Source organism: Rhamphochromis longiceps, linkage group LG2, assembly GCF_057381845.1.
Source record: "Rhamphochromis longiceps isolate RC_006_pf linkage group LG2, R_longiceps_female_GT1.1, whole genome shotgun sequence".
In the NCBI taxonomy this organism is placed as follows: Eukaryota; Metazoa; Chordata; class Actinopteri; order Cichliformes; family Cichlidae; genus Rhamphochromis; species Rhamphochromis longiceps.
In genome coordinates, this window is record NC_140558.1 from 2,423,623 (window position 1) to 2,441,203 (window position 17,581).

At 42.5% G+C, this 17,581-nt stretch overlaps 1 protein-coding gene across 4 annotated transcripts in view; it reads left to right on the forward strand.

Annotated features, from left to right (window-relative positions):
* The window catches only part of stox2b (storkhead box 2b), a 55,475-nt gene extending 38,474 nt beyond the window's left edge, over positions 1-17,001 (forward strand). For 3 of the 4 annotated variants that reach the window (XM_085414415.1, XM_085414431.1, XM_085414440.1), the window contains 2 exons: positions 4,626-7,014; positions 13,418-17,001. In XM_085414415.1, the coding sequence (XP_085270541.1) occupies positions 4,626-7,014; positions 13,418-13,622 (2,594 nt within the window). In that variant the 3' untranslated portion in view covers positions 13,623-17,001. Of the gene's footprint in view, positions 1-4,625; positions 7,015-8,174; positions 8,281-13,417 lie in introns of all 4 variants that reach the window. The other variant, XM_085414424.1, reaches the window with a different exon arrangement.
* Positions 17,002-17,581: the final 580 nt, after the last annotated feature.

A 17,581-nucleotide genomic window follows, 5' to 3' on the forward strand; every position in this document is an offset into this window, starting at 1 on the left:
GCTTCATAATGTTGTGCTGTGGACATTTATGTGCTTTCTGTGCAGAGGAGTTTTTTGTTTCCTGTTCTCATGCTGTCCTCCTGTAGCCCAGCATGAGTAGAGGTCTCTTTTTTTTCCTCTTGTATTTTCCCATTGTAGTGTACATTTCACTGTTTTTTTCTGTAATGCAACCGTTCTCTGACTTGTATCCCCATGTGATGTCTGTGTTGTGTGTGTAAGGTCGGGGGGCGGGTTCATTCCACTGCTGGGTAACCTGCCACTGCATGTGGCGAATAAAATTTGAACTTGAACTGAACTTGAACTAAATTGCATAATTTTCAATAAAAACTGGAAAAATTGGGGTTTTCTAAAACTTTTGACCGGTAGTGTATAAGGCAGTGAAACAATTCTAATTAGCTTGAAAATTTATATTTGGTATGACCACCTTTATTCTTCAACCTCACCTGAACTCTGTTAGGTGAGCTTTCTTGTAATTTCTTTAAGTAGTCTCCAAGAATAGTTTTCTGGGCTTATTGAAGTTCTTCTTTGAATGTTGGCTGCCTTTTGTTCTCTCTGTCAAGACGATCCCACACTGCTTCAGCAATGTTCATCATATTGTGTACCATGCATTATGAAACATTATTCTTTGAACCATAACATACTAAACCCCTCCTAATTCAACAAAGAAATTTTTCAAGCGATTCACTGTGTCTTATTACTCTCGCTACCTGGTCATCGTCTTAGCACGATTGAGGTGGCTGAACAAACACTCACTGTTTCTGTGCATGCAGTCTATCTTGTATTGCATCAGTCTGGATGCAGTGAAAAGCTGCTATGATGTAACTGACAGTAATAACTCCAGACTGGTAGAGGAGTGAGTGAAGGAGATGCTAAAAAAGAAAAGAGAAACATGGAGATTGAGGGGTTAGTTACGGTAAGAAAAAGTAACAGTAAGCAACAAAGTAGAACAAAGAAGAAAAATCAATAAAAAAAACTGCAGAGAAAATCCCATGAGGATTGAAATAGAATCACTTTTCACTCCAGGGTACATTTTTGTAACCCAAAAAGAATAAACAGATTTTCCTGTGCTGTTTACCAGTCCATAAACTTAAACTGATGATGATGTTGGTTATTTACAATGGGTAAAGTAATACTCATGGTGTTTACTCATAGCAGCCATGTGACACCAGATTGGCTGTGTGCGGTTTTGTCAGGGTAGAGAGCCGTTAGCATATCATCCTGCAAACCTTGAGTGTAGATCTGTAGAAGACTGCATTCGATTCCTAAGGGCTGACAGGGACACCTACTTCACTGCCTTTCTCTAAAACCATCGGTGGTTTTAGAGAAAGGCAGTGACTTTGCTTCCACTGTCAGAGGCCATAAGATGATTTGTAATCTTTGCTGCTGATTCTGTACTGTGATAAGTTCTGAAACCCAACTTAAACCCTTAAACTAAACATTTCCTCTACAGAAGATCAGTTAGCTGTTTTACAACTACTCTTTCAAGAACATTTGGGTTAAAAGGAACTTTATAGATTGGCGTATAATTAGTTCAGACAGCTGGATCAAGCTGTTTAATTATTCCCACTAGGGGTGGGCGATATAAATGATATACGATAGAAACTATATAAATTTGGCCAACGATAGAGATTTTGACTATATCGCGATAGCGCATGTTGATGATGTCATCAAGCTGCCCCTGTTTTGGTCGAAAGCATCGCAGCCAGTGTTGCCAACTTAGCGACTTTGTCGCTATATTTAGCGAGTTTTCAGACCCCTTAGCAACTTTTTTTCTAAAAAAAGTCTCTAAAAAAGACGTGAAAGCACGTATCGCTTTTACTCTCAACAAGCAGCGGGTGCTGTAACGCAGTCTGTTCTTCTTTTACTCTTATGCTGTTTTATGGAACACAAGGTTTAAAACTACTTATAAACACACACACAAAGTAACTCCACCAGAGCGCCTATTTCGGGTCACTTTTGCCGGTCCAAGCCCGGGTAAAGGAGCAGGGTTGGAATTGTGACATTAAAAAAAACAATAATTGCTAAAATAAATTTAATTTGTAGTTCTAAATAAACTCTAACTGCATTTAGGACATTTTTTACTCACTTTATGTCTCTTCCACGATGTTATTTCTCTCTCTAACAACACAGGTTACAATTAGATTAGCATGACCAATTATGCAAATTAGGCGATGATGTCATTTAGCGACTTCTAGCGACTTTTACGACAACCAATAGCGATTTTCCTTACTGAGGAGTTGGCAACACTGATCGCAGCGGCTACAACCATTATCATCTACAAATTATGGCGGGCGACAGTCATAGCAAAGATGAAGCACTTTTGAAATATGGGGAAAGCCAAAAACTGCGCTTCCTCCACTTCCGTAACATTGATTCATTAATGTTGAATTCTCTCACAGCTGCTCTGTTCCCATGTTGTTGCAGTATATGAATGACTAACCTCGTATTGTGGATGAATAATCTCAGTTGTTCTCCTGACTGAAGTTTGGCCCGTGTACAGCATCCTGCTATGCGACTGCATTTGTCCCTGACCACCAGAATCCCTCACGTTAACTTTTATCGAGTGGAAAAAAGTTGGCGTTCATCCTCCAGCTTCACTGTGCTAATGTTATGCTAACATAGCTGTGTCGCTAGCAATCACGTAGCACAACATTATATACCAGCTAGCCCAACTTCAGTAACCCTACAAACGTCATGCTGTTTAGTTTTCTGTCTTCATTTATGTTGGAAGTGATAGCAGAGCTGTACGTTTGAATTTTCTCAGAAATCTCTGTCAGAACATGGTATGTCATCTTTAGGTGGAAACTAGCGAGCTAACTTCCTGCTAACTTCTAACTCCGTTAAATTTAATAAATTCTGTTTTCATGGATGCCTGGACGTTAAACTTCATAGTTTCACCTGGTAAAGCAGCAACGCTGATGATTTTATTAAAGATGAAAGAATTTACACCGTTTTTAACTCTCAGCGTTTGTTTGACTTTGGGACCTGAAGTTGACGGAGTTTTGGACCCAGATACTCCGTGAAGCTCCTCACTACGGCAGCCGTAATGCTCTGACAATCTATCAACCAAAGTTGTACTAAAACATTTTTTAACAGATTTCTGCAGCCAAAATCAGTTCGAGGTCAGTAAGCACAACCAGAATTCATACATAAGGCACAATCTCGATTTTTGAGAAAATTAAAGGATTTTAAGTGTGCCTTATAGTGTGGGAAATACGTTATACAGAAGAAAAGAATCCATCCATCCATCCATCTTCATCCGCTTTGTCCGGGGCCGGGTCGCGGGGGCAGCAGCCTAAGCCTGGCCGCCACCCGGCACACAATGCACCCGACCCCTATGGCGCCTCCTGCGGGTGGTGGGCCTGCGGGAGGATGGGCCCATGTCTCCTCTTCGGGCTGTGCCCGGCCGGACCCCATGGACTAAGGCCCGGCCACCAGACGCTCGCCCTCGGGCACCCTCCCCGGGCCTGGCTCCAGGGCGGGGCCCCGGTAACCCTATCCCGGGCAGGGTAAACTGTTCCCTCGGTGTCCTTTTCATAAGGGTCTTATGAATCGCTCTTTGTCTGGTCCCTCACCCAGGGCCAATTTGCCATGGGAGACCCTACCAGGGGGCAAAAGTCCCCAGACAACATAGCCCCTGGGATCCCTGGGACACACAAACCCCTCCACCACGATAAGGTAGCGAAATACGTTATACAGAAGAAAAGAATATATTGCAATATATATCGTTACTGCACATGCTTCAGATTATATCGCGATATGGATATGAATTCCCACCTTAAAGGCATGTGGTGCCATTTTGATCATATTTAAGATTGAAGCATTTATTAATAGTAGGTCTTCTTTGAGCAGTTTTCTGAGACTTCATGTTGATGGGTTTTTTTAGGAAGTGATTACTGAAATTAACTATAGAGTCTCTGTAAAGATCAATAGTACTGGATGCCGCTGTATATAATGATACGTCTGTGAGATGTATAATTTTTTCCTCAAATGGTTAAAATTTGTAAAGAAATTCATGAAGTCATTGCTGTTTAAGGTTAAAGGAGTGCCTGGCACAACAGAATTCTTCCTCTTTGTCAGACTGGCTCCCTCACTGAAAAGAAACCTACGGCTGTTATTATTTTCTTTAATCAGTAATGAATAGTAAGATGTCCTAGCTTTACAATTTACAATAAACATTTTTCTGGGCTAAATGAAGATCTAAATTAGTGAGATGCCATTTCCTCTCCAGGGTACAGGTTATCTGTTATACCACTAACCTGTTCTGGGTTAGCAGGTAGAAATATTACTTTAGTCAGAAATACTGGCTGATGTTGAAAAAGGGGGTAAAGGTACATACCTTTGATATTGATATTGCAAAATGAAACCTTTTCTGTCCTCACTGACGTTGAAGTTATTTCAAATCTTCACTCTGGAACTAATCTTTAGAGCTTTTAGTGTACACGTGTGGGCCAAACAATAACATTTCTGTGGCAAGGGAATTTTTGCTTTTAAACATAGTATGATTAATAAAAATCCTGGATTGTATGTTTGTTTTTTAGTTAATTATGTTAGGGGGCGGGTTTAAATGAGGTCTTTGTAAAGAGCCAGTGGACTTACTGCTTCATGTCTCTGTCTTTGGTCAGGTGTACCTACACCAACGGAGGAGGTTTTGCGCCATACTCTGAACATGCTGGTCCGTGAGCGGAAGATCTACCCGACACCTGATGGATATTTTATCGTAACTCCTCAAACCTATTTCATTACTCCAAGCCTAATCCGAACTAGCTCCAAGTGGTATCACTTGGAAGAGCGTTCTGCTGACCGACACCAACATCAGAACCAGCAGCAGCAGCATCAGCAGACACAGTGCACCTCCCCTCTCTCTGGCACCATAACCCCTTCCACCTCCGGGGGTGTGCGAGAGCGAACACACCCAAAGTCCAACCAGAATCACAGCGGGGGAGGTGGGGATTCTTTTTACAACAACAGTTATCGTGGAGACGACCCCCCTAGCCACCACACCACCCTGCAGCGGCGATCCCCCAAAGACCACCGGGAGGCGTACTCGGTACCTCACTCCCCACAAACACCCCCTCAGCAAGCAGGAGCGAACACTGAAAAGAGCCGCAGTTCACTCGGGTTCCCATTCAAGACGGATACACTAAACAAGCACCGAGGTGGGGGCGCAGCAGGAGGAGGGGTAGCAGGAACTGCAGACATAGAGAAACAAGCTGGAGCTAGTGCTACAGGAAGTCGAAAGTTTGGTTTGAAGTTGTTTCGCTTGAGTTTTAAGAAAGATAAGGCCAAGCAGCTTGCAACCTTCTCTGCACAGTTCCCCCCCGAGGAATGGCCGCTACGGGATGAGGACGTACCCAGCCAGCTGCCACGCCACGTAGAGATGGAGATCATCCGTAGAATCAATCCTGACCTCACAGTGGAGAATCTTGCTCGACACACAGCAGTCATGAAGCGTCTTGAAGAAGAGCGTGCTCAGAGGAGCAAAGCATCGTCGGCCAATCACAGCTCCAGAAGTAGAAGAAGTGGGGGTAGACACAGAAAGCAGTCCCAGACCAAACTTAGCCGCTCGCATAGTAAGACAAGGACTACTCGCTGTGAGCCAAGTGACAGTTCCCATTTAGAGTTGGCCGAAAGGGACTATAGAGGTTACTCATGCTCACTGGCTCGGTCACCAAGGGAACAGGCAGTGGCCATGGAGCGGCAAAGGGCCCGACTCCACCTGGCACACAGCAACCCTAACATTCTTGACTCCTCACACCTGCCCGTTACTCCAGAGTGGGATGTGTCCGGAGAGCTTGCCAAGCGACGCACAGAAATGCCTTTCCCTGAGCCAAGTCACGGCAAATCAGCCCACCATTCTAAGGTCCACCGCTCGCACTCCCACACCCAGGAGAGGAAATCCAGAAATGAACGCAGCAACAAGGCCAAGGAACGTTCCCGATCAATGGACAACTCTAAAGGTCCGCTTGGAGCTGGACTGATTGGACCACCCGATTATTATGATGACCGGAGCCGTTACTATACTGATGATGGCACCCTGCGAGCTAATCAGAGCTCTTCTCACTACTCTCGTGCCACACCCACTTCCACTAAGGTGCCTGGGGATTCCCTGAGATTGGATGGGAGCAGGAACTTGGAGAAGAGTAAGAGCAGGGATAGTCTCCCAGCATATTCACCAAAACCACTGCCTAACTCTGCCTCTCCCGATGATTACTTCCAATGCCCTGGATCTTCTGAGGCTATTCTCACATCAACAGCTCCTCTGGGAACTCTGGGCAAAAACAGCCATGATGGATTAAAACCAGGTAGTATTGACAGGCAGACTGATAGACAGACATCCCATCCACCAGAAAATAGGGAGGACTTAACAAAGGTGGGACCTAAGGGCAGCAGCTTGCCACCAATACCCCTCTCTATCCCTGACCTCCCTCTTTCTAATGGACGACCTGCCCACAGCACCTCTTCTAATCAGGAGAAACGAAAGGAGATCTTTAGTAAAGATACGCTCTTCAAACCTCCACCTAGCCTGCCTTTGCCAGGTTACAGCTCTCTGAGAAAACCCACAGCCCTTGCCTCCTCAAATCTGTCATCATCCTGCGATGCTCTTGATTCCCAAGAAGCCTTCGATGCTCCTAAGCCTCTGTTGGCAACATCATCTGCTCCATCACAAGGGACTGAACCCACATCCAGTGCTGCAGATGCAAACTTTGACTACTACAATGTTTCAGATGATGATGAACTTGAAGACGGAGGCGCGAAAAGTCAAGGAGAGGATGAGAAGCCTGGAGGAAGCATTGCTGTCATGGGAGGAGGTGGAGCAGGAACCATGCAATGGCTGCTGGAAAGAGAGAAAGAGAGGGATCTGCAGAGGAGGTTTGAAAGAACGCTTGCCTTCCCAGGTGTCAAAGAGAACCTTCCGGAGCCCAGTCAGAACCAGCAGTCAGCTCATTCTGCTCGGCTGGACAGTATGGACTCCAGCTCGGTCACTGTTGACAGTGGATTCAATTCCCCACGGTGAGAATATTTATACTGTACACACTACAGCCATAAACACCAACACTGTACATGGGGGGTGGATGCACTTCAGAATAATAAAACCCCAGATTAAGCCTTTGTTCGTCAATCTATATACTTTATAATTTAGTATCTAATTGAGACATTTTACATTTATCAAGTGTAGATAAATGATATCAGTGATATTTAATCTCAAATTACCACGTTCCTGACTTCCATAAGTGGAGGAAAATGTATGGATAGTTTGCAGCAACCTTCTTCATGAGCCCTGTGCTCCACCTAAGCTGTCAGATGCAGAGCTCACACACATGATCCGGGCACGTTCCCAAACAGTTCCTAACAGAAAATCTTATTCTTGTATTCTAAACGTGATTATTCCCCTTTAGTAGGGCTGTTCGATATAACGATGTATATCTGATGACGATATAAAAACGTCTGTCGTTTCATTTTACGCTATCGTTTGTTTCGTGGTGTCGCAAAATAAACTGTTTACAGCAATATTTGTTCATGGTTCTGATGTCACTGTAGAGGCTGTATTCATTTATTAAACGTCTCTCTTTCTCTTATATTTAATATAACCACACTACAGAAGCGCCTGTTTTTATGCGTTGTCGTTAGCAACAACGATGGTAACAGCATCGCGTGTTCGCTTGTTTATGTTCCACATAAACCTTTCACAATAAAGCTCAAGATCCTGTTGAGACTTTTCAAAATAAACTGAATCACGTGAAAGAGCAGATTATTTACAGATGAGAAGCAAAAAGAGCCGCCAGGTGCTAAAAAATAAAGCTTAGACTCCAACGTTAGAACAGGCTTCTCCCCGCAGCACGCCGTGTAATAAATACTCACAAAGAAAACGGCGCCGTTACAACTTGTGTCTAAAAATGTATCGTTTCATGCATCGGTTAAAACACTCGACTCCACATGACACGCAGCTGGAAACACTTCACACAAGTGGAGATTCACAGAGTTTACAGAAAATGTTACATTTGTGTGATTTATATTGTTATCGGACGATAGATGTCTTATATCGGGATATGAGATTTTGGTCATATCGCACAGCCCTACCCTTTAATTCCCTCTAACTGATGTGAATTGACCTTGAGACACATATGTAAAAGCTGCTCTTATACTGCATTTATCAATTGCATTGTTATTAGATCATCTGGAGTGGGACACCATAGTGTAGTGGATACCTGCTGGGGATGGATATTCCTTTTGGTTTGTGTTATGGAGGTCATCCAGTGAAAGTCTGACAAATCAAAGGTACAGACCTACTGTGTGTTTGACCTGCTGAGGTATCTAATAAAGTCAGTATGAAATGAATGTCTGACTATAACAGTGTATAAGACATTTTGACACCAGGCTGAATGATGTATATCACAGATCTCAGAGACTGCACGTGTGGTGCTGAGCTGTGGGGCTGCTCGTGTGCATTATGGACTCATTTCTCACTGTGTTAAACATCCACTACTAATCCACTGGCTCACTTTAAAAACTATCTTGATTGCCTGCATGCATCTTCTGTTATGGTCCCCCCATGGCACTGAAAGAGAAGTTCCTACAAATAAATATGTAATGAGGTCAACTGCAAAAAATAGCTACGTCCAAGGGCCAGATTTACTAACGCTCTGCACCACAGCAAAACACGCTTTTTACGTTAAAAAGCTTCTGTCAGGCTTTCATAAAGAGGGCCAGTAGTTGTTTGGAACTGAAAGGTGTGGATGCAGTTATTGTGTTGGCTGGCCTCAAGGCACTTTATTTACTTTTAGGAGTTTCCCTTCGGAGAATATTTAAATCAATCATAAAAATGTGATTTGTGTAAGTTTGGGACATTTTTATTGTTTCATTGAAACCAAGTCGTGCTCAACTTTAATGAAAAGTTTAAGAGCTGTACAGAGATACATCATTAACATGTTCTTTTATCAACACAGACGCACACAAAGACACACACACACAGACAGGTCAGCTGTTACACACAGATTTCTGATGTTTAAGGTGGAACAGTTTGTAACGGTGCTCCTGAGTTTCAGTGCCAAAGACCTCACATAGTTACCAAACACTTCTAACAGGCGAGTCCAGTTTTATAGTGAAGTGACTTGTTTTCATTTTCCTTAACTGCAACAGTACAGAGTGTAAAACCTCTGCTTACACTGTATTCCTTTTGTTAGCACAGTTACTCCTTCGCACTCTAATGTTTGACACTCACAAGCTGCCCTTGGAGTAAACTGACTACATATTTGTACATGAACCAGCGCACTGTTAGGTCACCAAAGATTTCTTTCACCCTCTTCAGCTTTTGTAAATGCATCATCATGCTAATTTAACTGAGAGCTTACAGCCACAAAGCTGGCACCTCAGCTCTTTGCTAAACCCTGACAGCAGCTTTTTGATACTGCATGCTGATGATACTCACAATGACAGCTTTGGCCACTCAGACTTTATTAAGTAAAAAAGGTTGATGTGATAACTGCATTTCATAGGACCGAGGGTTTGATCCTACAGTTACATTATCACTGCTCTGATAGTGGCAGATCTCCATACATTAGTCAACACGATTGACTGTGATACTGTATGAACTGCTTAAAAAGTCATTGAGAGGTGTGAAGTACTGAAGTACTTCTTAATTGTACTTAAGTACAGTTTTCTGGTATCTGTACTTTAGCTGAGTATTTATTTCTCTGACAGCTTTGTACATGGACTCCTTACATTTTGATTTAAGAGGGGAGTTGTGCTTCCTGTCAGTGCACTGCTTCAAACATTAGAACCATTAGAGTCTAAACAGTAGCACATGAGAGTCGATCCAAATGATGTATCTGCCACCATGGGGCTATTGCACACACAGAGACGAGAGAGACAAAACGATGTCATTTATGCATCATTTATTACAAGTTAAAAGTGGGCCAGTGGTTTATCTTTTGGTCTTGTCAACACTGGAATTAGTGCGGATGTCCAGAAGCTGTGGTCACGATACTTCAGCATCTAGCTAGCCCGACAGACGAGGAGCGCTCAAAGATGGAGTTCTGATTTTTAAGTTGCGGGTAATTTAAATGCAACGTTTTTATCAGATCAACAAATATCAGCAAGCATACAAACTGTGTGCAGCTTGTTGCTAGTAAAAAGTACAGCTGCTAGCTTCCCCAATGAGACAAAAGAACGAGAGCCAACTCAGAGATGGAGAAAGATAAGAATAGAATAGAATAGAATTCAACTTTATTGTCATTGCACATGCACAGGTACAGGGCAACGAAATGCAGTTTGCATCCATCCAGAAGTGCTTTAGTGATATAGATATATTACAATATATATTAGCAATAATATAGATATGTGAGTATATTACAGAAATGGGTCTATTATGGTATGTTATAATGTACACGGTATGAAGTATGTTGTGAATATTCTATAACTATAAGTATGTACAGGCTGTAGTGAGTACAAGCTATGTACAGGATATGAACAGGATATAAATATGAAAAACTATACAGAATATGAAATAAATAACTTTACAGAATCTGAGATATACAGCTATACAGAAATGGGAACTATGCAAGTTGTAAACAGTTGTAGGATTAAAGATTATCGAATGTACAGAATGATTATTGACACAGAGCTATACAGTAGTGCAGTTAAGATAAGTGAGGGTGTGGATAGTTTCTACAGAGGCTATATAAAGTGCTAGTGGTTGTGAGTGGTGGTTCAGTCCATGTTATTATTGTGTGTTTGAGGGTACAGTTGTCCATTGTGGGTGTGTGTGTGTGTTCAGTCCATGTGTTAACGTGGGTCAGATGTCAGGAGGCAGAGTTCAGGAGTCTGACAGCTGTGGGGAAGAAGCTGTTCCGGTACCTGGTGGTCTTAGTCCGGAGGCTCCTGTAGCGCCTCCCAGAGGGCAGGAGGGTGAAGAGTCCATGTGATGGGTGACTGGGGTCTTTGATGATTTTCCCAGCCCTTTTCAGACACCGCTTCCTGTAGACAGGACACGTGCAAGGCTGATAACGCTTAGTTTCATTTACCATCTGGTATTAAATAAATGGTAAATGGCCTGTATTTATATAGCGCTTTACTAGTCCCTAAGGACCCCAAAGCGCTTTACATATCCAGTCATCCACCCATTCACACACTGGTGATGGCAGCTACATTGTAGCCACAGCCACCCTGGGGCGCACTGACAGAGGCGAGGCTGCCGGACACTGGCGCCACCGGGCCCTCTGACCACCACCAGTAGGCAGTGGGTGAAGTGTCTTGCCCAAGGACACAACGACCGAGACCGTCCAAGCCGGGGCTCGAACCGGCAACCTTCCGATTACAAGGCAAACTCCCAACTCTTGAGCCACGATCGCCCATTAAGACAGCCCGTGAAACATCTGCTTACATCTAGTTGTGTAAATCCACAAAGAGCACGTCGGAGCAGCACCACAGGTCAGCTGACCACAGCCTGTAATATTGACTGGAGCTCACAACAGCAATGACTCATTTTCCTGTTTAGGTGTGGAGGCCCCGTCCGCAACGTAGCAACAGACAATAGATTTACATATGTGCTACATATGTGAGTAAAGTCAGTACATTCTTACTAGAAAATAAAGTTTGTTTTGAACATAATTACCTCATAGGATGGAATTCAAGACAGAAGGTGATTTATAGGAATTTAATATTTCTTTCATTTCTTAATAACTGCACAACAATTGTTGCCTTCTCACTGAGCTTCTTGTTGATGGTCTGGTCCGTGTGCACCTGGTAGAGCATCAATCACTGTGGACACTAGTGAGCGTAGCATGCTTCTTCATGTTGGGTAAACATATTTAAGTCTTATTTTATTCTTTTTTAAGTAAAATTGCAAACATTTTATAGGAGGAAGCTGAACACAAGGATTTAGCCTCCATTAGAAAAACAAAATGCTTCCAGCCTCTGAGGAGGGGGTCAGTTTTTTCTGAGCCCATTCAAGTTGAAGGAGCCAACCGTGCCATCCTACTCTGGATCACTGCAAACACAAAGCTTTAGTGAGTCTCCTTTGCCCATCCCAGCCAGCCTGTGGGAGCCTCTACAAGTCATCCTTCAGATCATTCAGGTTGCACAACAAGTCTTTCATTCTGATACTTTGTGTTTGTGCGATATTTATATTTGAGCTCTTTGTATTTTTCACACGGGGCCATGTAGGACTCAATTTTTCCCCTTAATGATAAAAACCTTTATTTAGAAACTGCATTTTGTGTTAACTTGTTATCTTTGTCTAATGTTTAAATTTAAGTTTAAGAAACATTTAAGAAATATTTAAATGTGAAAAACATACAAAAAATAGGAAAGAGGCCAATACCTTTGTAAATGTAACTCTGTGATGTGTTATTTCATTTAGTTTAGTCAGTTACTGTCTGTACTGTGTCGGCTGTCACCACAGGATTCTGATTCTGAGTGATTCTGAAATGAAGAATGAAATTGGTCACAATAATAAATATAATAGTAATAATAACAATAATAAAATTAGACAAAAAGCGATGTGCAATAGAAGGTGAGATTTGAGGTAGCTATAGTGTTATATCAGTTTAGCAGATAATAATAATGACAATAACAGCTACTATATATACCAATCAAAAGTTTTTCCAGTTTTTATTGAAAATCATACAGTTTAATGTCTCATTGCATTTTGAAATGAAAGCATAGGACAAATAAGAAGTTAGAGTGAAAAAACTATCAAAATCAGTTTATAGACCAAATATATTCTGACTCATCAAAGTCGCCCCCTGTGATATAACAGCTGAACACAGCCGTGGCTTCTTTCTACAACACAAATCAAATCTTCTCCCACATCTGGAGCAGATGTTCCCATGAATGTGGACCTTGTAGCTGCTTTGCTTTCGCTCTTCTGTCCAGTTCAAACCAGCTCGATGGGTTTAGGTCTGGAGACTGTACTGGACCTCCATGTTTCCAAGCTCATCTTGTTCTTTGTTCCTGAGGTGGTTCTGCCACAGCTTGGACTGTGTGGGGTCTTTATCCTGCTGTAGGATGAAGCCCTGACCAACTCGGTGCATGTAGGAAGTAACAGCAGCAGCTTTCAAGGCTGATCAGCCTCCGTTGCTGCAGAACAGATTTAAAATGTTTACCCGTGTTGTCCCTGAAAAAGGCCTTTTTGTATAATTGTGAAATGTACATTATTTTACAGTTTTGGTGACCTTACCTTTGTTTTAAACCGCTGGCAGTTCAACACTTACCTTTGTACCATTTCAAGCTGTTCACTGGACTTGAACGACTGCAATAAATAACTGTATAACTGTTCTCAGACTTTTAACTAGTAGTTTATATACACAAACACATGTGTATGTATATATATGTACACACACACACACCAATGTCAGCTTGAAGAACCTTCTCTTATGGTTGTGTTATTTCTAATTGTGTCTCTGTCACTCTGCAGAACGAGAGAGAGCTTAGCATCTAACACCTCTTCAATAGTGGAGAGTAACCGACGGCAGAATCTGGCCTTGAGCCCAGGCCACCTCAACATCACCACTGGAAACGGTCCTCCTTTCTCCTTCCGTGCCATTCCGGAACCTGCTGGCACCCAACCAGAAAAACTCCAGAAGCCCAGTGCCTGCCTTGCGTCAATCACCAGCGTCTAGGGTCAGAACTAAGGGCTGGGCAGAACACAGAGCCAGTGGACTGGTCAGAAAATCAGTCTGCATGGACTGTTACAGTGAAAGCTGACAGACTGACTGGCAGTGCAGCTGTGACAGGTCCTTTGTGATTATACCTGCTAACACACATATGGATGGACAGACAGGAAGTTAGATCCCCAGGAAGCAGCTCGTTCACACAGAACTACACACACCAGGATATTGCACACTGTCATTCTCTAGCCTCTAGTTTACACACTACAGCTTTTGTGTTTTTCATACGTGTGGGTTCGAGTGAGTGAGTGACTGAGCGAGTGACTGAATGCTTGGATAATCTGTAATCTCAGGTTATGTTATTTTCACGCCCATTCAGCTGCTTAAGATTACTTAACCCCCTCCTGTGGTGTCAACTGGTATTACACCCTGAGACGCATCAGTCCTCCTGACCTATAAGGGGTTCCCAGAGTTTCACTAACCAATTCTTACTCATTACTTGTCTCTGTTTGCCCTCAAATAACATTTGCCAATGGCAACACCCTTTAAGGTGCAGTGCCACAGAAAATGGCAATAAAAACCTTTATCATCACTCCAAAACATAACAACACATGTGAAGTGGTTATAAAGGACAGTTGTTTTGTTTTATACGAGAACATTTCTGTAGAATGTATGGAAGCATTTCTTATGTCTATGGTGCCCATCTGAACTCCCCGACACTGTTGGCGGTTTCTGTGCAGGCAGCAGTTAAACATGGACGGCTGCAGGTCCAGAGATGAGATTGATGATTACAGACTTTTACCTTTTGTTCTTTTTGTTACCCTTCATGTCCATTGGCTACAGTCCATCCAAAAACTGTCTTATTAGTCCAGTGGACATAGAGTCCCTTGTCCAGTCTCATAGAGGAAAAACCCCCAAAATCAGTGATCAGATTTACATTATAAATCTATACATTACAATACTCTACACCGACAACTACATTTGTGTAGTATATTATGTGTGTAGGTAACATGAAATATTTCTTGGTATCCTGAGTCGCTTTTCTTGTTGAGATTCATTTCATTCAGGTTCTGGACGTATTTATTAGATGAGTTTTAGACGCTGTTGAGGCTCTACAGGCGTTATTACGGCTTATTTCACTGCTCGTCTTTCCTCCTATAATACAGATATCGTCATTCTAGTCACAGTAACCACCACCAACAATCTGGAGACTATAAGCAGCGCGTTGTTGGAAATACTACCTCGACAAGACAACACAATAAAGGAAAAAACTCTGAACAAGTGAATCAAACAACAAAATTTAGACTCCTCGATGTGAAACGGCTTTAATCAGTGGACATGAGGGGTCAACGTTTACTTGTTTACTAAAATAACCGCCCACGTTCCAGAGACAGGAAGTGCATGAGAGTTCACGTTATAAATCCTTGTGTGAGAACAGCAAAGTCTGTGCTACATGTTAATGTGCCATGTACAACATTGCAGTTGCACTTGTAGTGACTTAGAGTCCAACACAGAATGCAAGCTCTAACAAACAAAGCATCCAGTCTGGTATACACACACAGAGAAAAAGACAGGGATTTGACAGTTTTAGTATTTTTGCACAGCTTTTTCGCCGATTTATATTTTTATCAAGTTTATAAATACTTCAGTTTGTCTTCAAACGGCTTGAATCAAAACCTTGAGCTCTTCACTCCTGGTGCTAAGATGTTTTGTGGTCAGCGAGACTATAATTAAAAATGAAGACAATATGGTGAGATTATAGTATCATACGGCTGCTGTGCTTGCATATCTCTGGCACTGACCATTCTCCCGTTTACTGGCCAGCAGCACAGAGTCCAGACTGACTGGCAGGTGGAGCACCTGACTACGTCACAGTGATGTGTGAACTAAAAGCTACATTTGAAAATTGTTATAAATCATGCTTGAAATTGGGTTCCACAACCTCTGTAGTGTTTTAGCAGTGATTTCCTCTCATCCCTTTTTCTGTTTCACTGTTGCCATCCGGTAAGTTTCTCTCTACTTATACCAACTACCTCCATAGAAGCGAAAGACAGTCTGAAACATCACTGTCATTAGCCTCTAGCCTGCGAATGTCTTACAAACACATGTATTCAGTGCTCTCCAAGAGTAGGTTAACGGTACAGTGATATTTCACCCTACCGTCTGTGTATATACGGCATATTCAACTGACACATGAACAGTGTGGAGTAAAAGCTGCTCGTGTTGGATTCCAGTTGACTTTTAGAGGGCACCATAAATATACTATCACACTACATATCAAAGTGTCGACGTCACTGTTCTTTTCCTTTACTCCATCCAGTGCTGACTTTCAGAAAAGTTCTCATTAAAAAACAATTTCACATCCACATTTCACTTGTTGTGTAACTGACGTCATTTGTTGGTCTTTGCATTTTCCCCTGTGTTGTTCTACATCGGGTCCCCTGCAGTTCTTGGGTTGTATCCCTCAGGGATGTTCTGTTCTCTGGAACAGAGTGTTCAATGTTAAGTATTCTAGAATTGTAGCCCTTAGTCAATCATGCCTGAAGGTTTCTACCACTTTTACCAGTTTTAGTCACCTTTATTCAACAAATCTGCGAAACATCCTTTATCTCTGTAATAAGGTTCTCGTCTCTGCTCTTTCCCTAGAGTAGGTAGTTTTTCTTACTACCTTTACACTAGGATTTTAGTCCCAATTATACTTTTACACATAGGTTGTTTGTGCCATTTGTACCCACGTTGTAAGACTATAGAAAGATGAGAATAAGTCCCGATATCACTGCTCCACCTTCACCACTGAGAGTGAGTCCTGTCCCTGCAGATACAGAAACCTTAGGCTTACTGTCACAGCTAGGTTGAAGCCTCAATAGTAGAAATGAATCTCTGCATCTCTTTTACCACGTTTGAAGGTTTTTAGCTCTTGTTCCACAGCAGCGGGGTCCTTCTTTGTTCCACCAGTGAAATGGGGCTTTGTGTGCCTGCTGGAACACGTGTCTCTCATCTCTAATGTTTGCACTGCTCCCTACCCCGAGCCTCCACATTGTCGCCTGGCCCAGTGGCCTTACATCAACCCTTCTCCAGCACAATCCCTGTTTCTACAGTGACAGTCCATGAAATGTCTTCCCTCAACATTAGCGGTTGTTTTTAAGACTGGAGATTCTCAACAATAACAATGTTTCTAATGGTGACAATATGTCATACCTGTAAATTATGTTCATCTGTTATAACTAGTCGAAACAATTTAAATAATAAAAAGGAGGGATTTTTAAAAATGTCTATAATATCCAAAAGTCCCTTTGATGTGTCGTACTGGTGTTACTGTTGTTGTAGTGTATGTAATGCCTAATGGGGATTGTGTTACTTTTTATGATAATAAAATAACAATGTTTGGTTACATCGCTGTCTTTTCATTCATTACTGCAGCCTTCTTTAAAGCGATGCTGCCAGACCTGCAGCATAAGAAGGGCTCCTGCAGATGAAACGGCTGCATGTGTGTGATCTGCCACTCGAGTGATTTTACTGCTTGATACATTTTAAAAGCATTTCTTTTGATATTCAGTGTGGATGAAACAAATACGTGTCATTAGTCTGCATCATATCTTTGGTTTCCATGAATATGTTGTCGTTTTGCCTCCACCAGCAAACACCAATATGTAACCGAAGCTTTAATTCAAAGGGTTCAACAAAGAATTGCAGTATTGCATCCTGTCTCAGAGTGATGCTGAAAAACGAGTTCATGCATTTGTTACTTTTTGGCTGGACTATCCTCCACTAGCTATGCTTCTGTCGGTCTAGGCTGATGCACTGCTCGACAGCAGTGGGCCACAGAGCTGATGGGTCCTGGAGCCACCTTCTCTTTTCCTTAATCTGTATACATTGTGCTGTCCTGTGTGGTGCAGGCCCGGGTCCTCCCTGCCGGCCTGGTACTCTGTCTCTTCGCCCCGCTCTCTGGGTTGGGATGGGTGCCGCTCTGT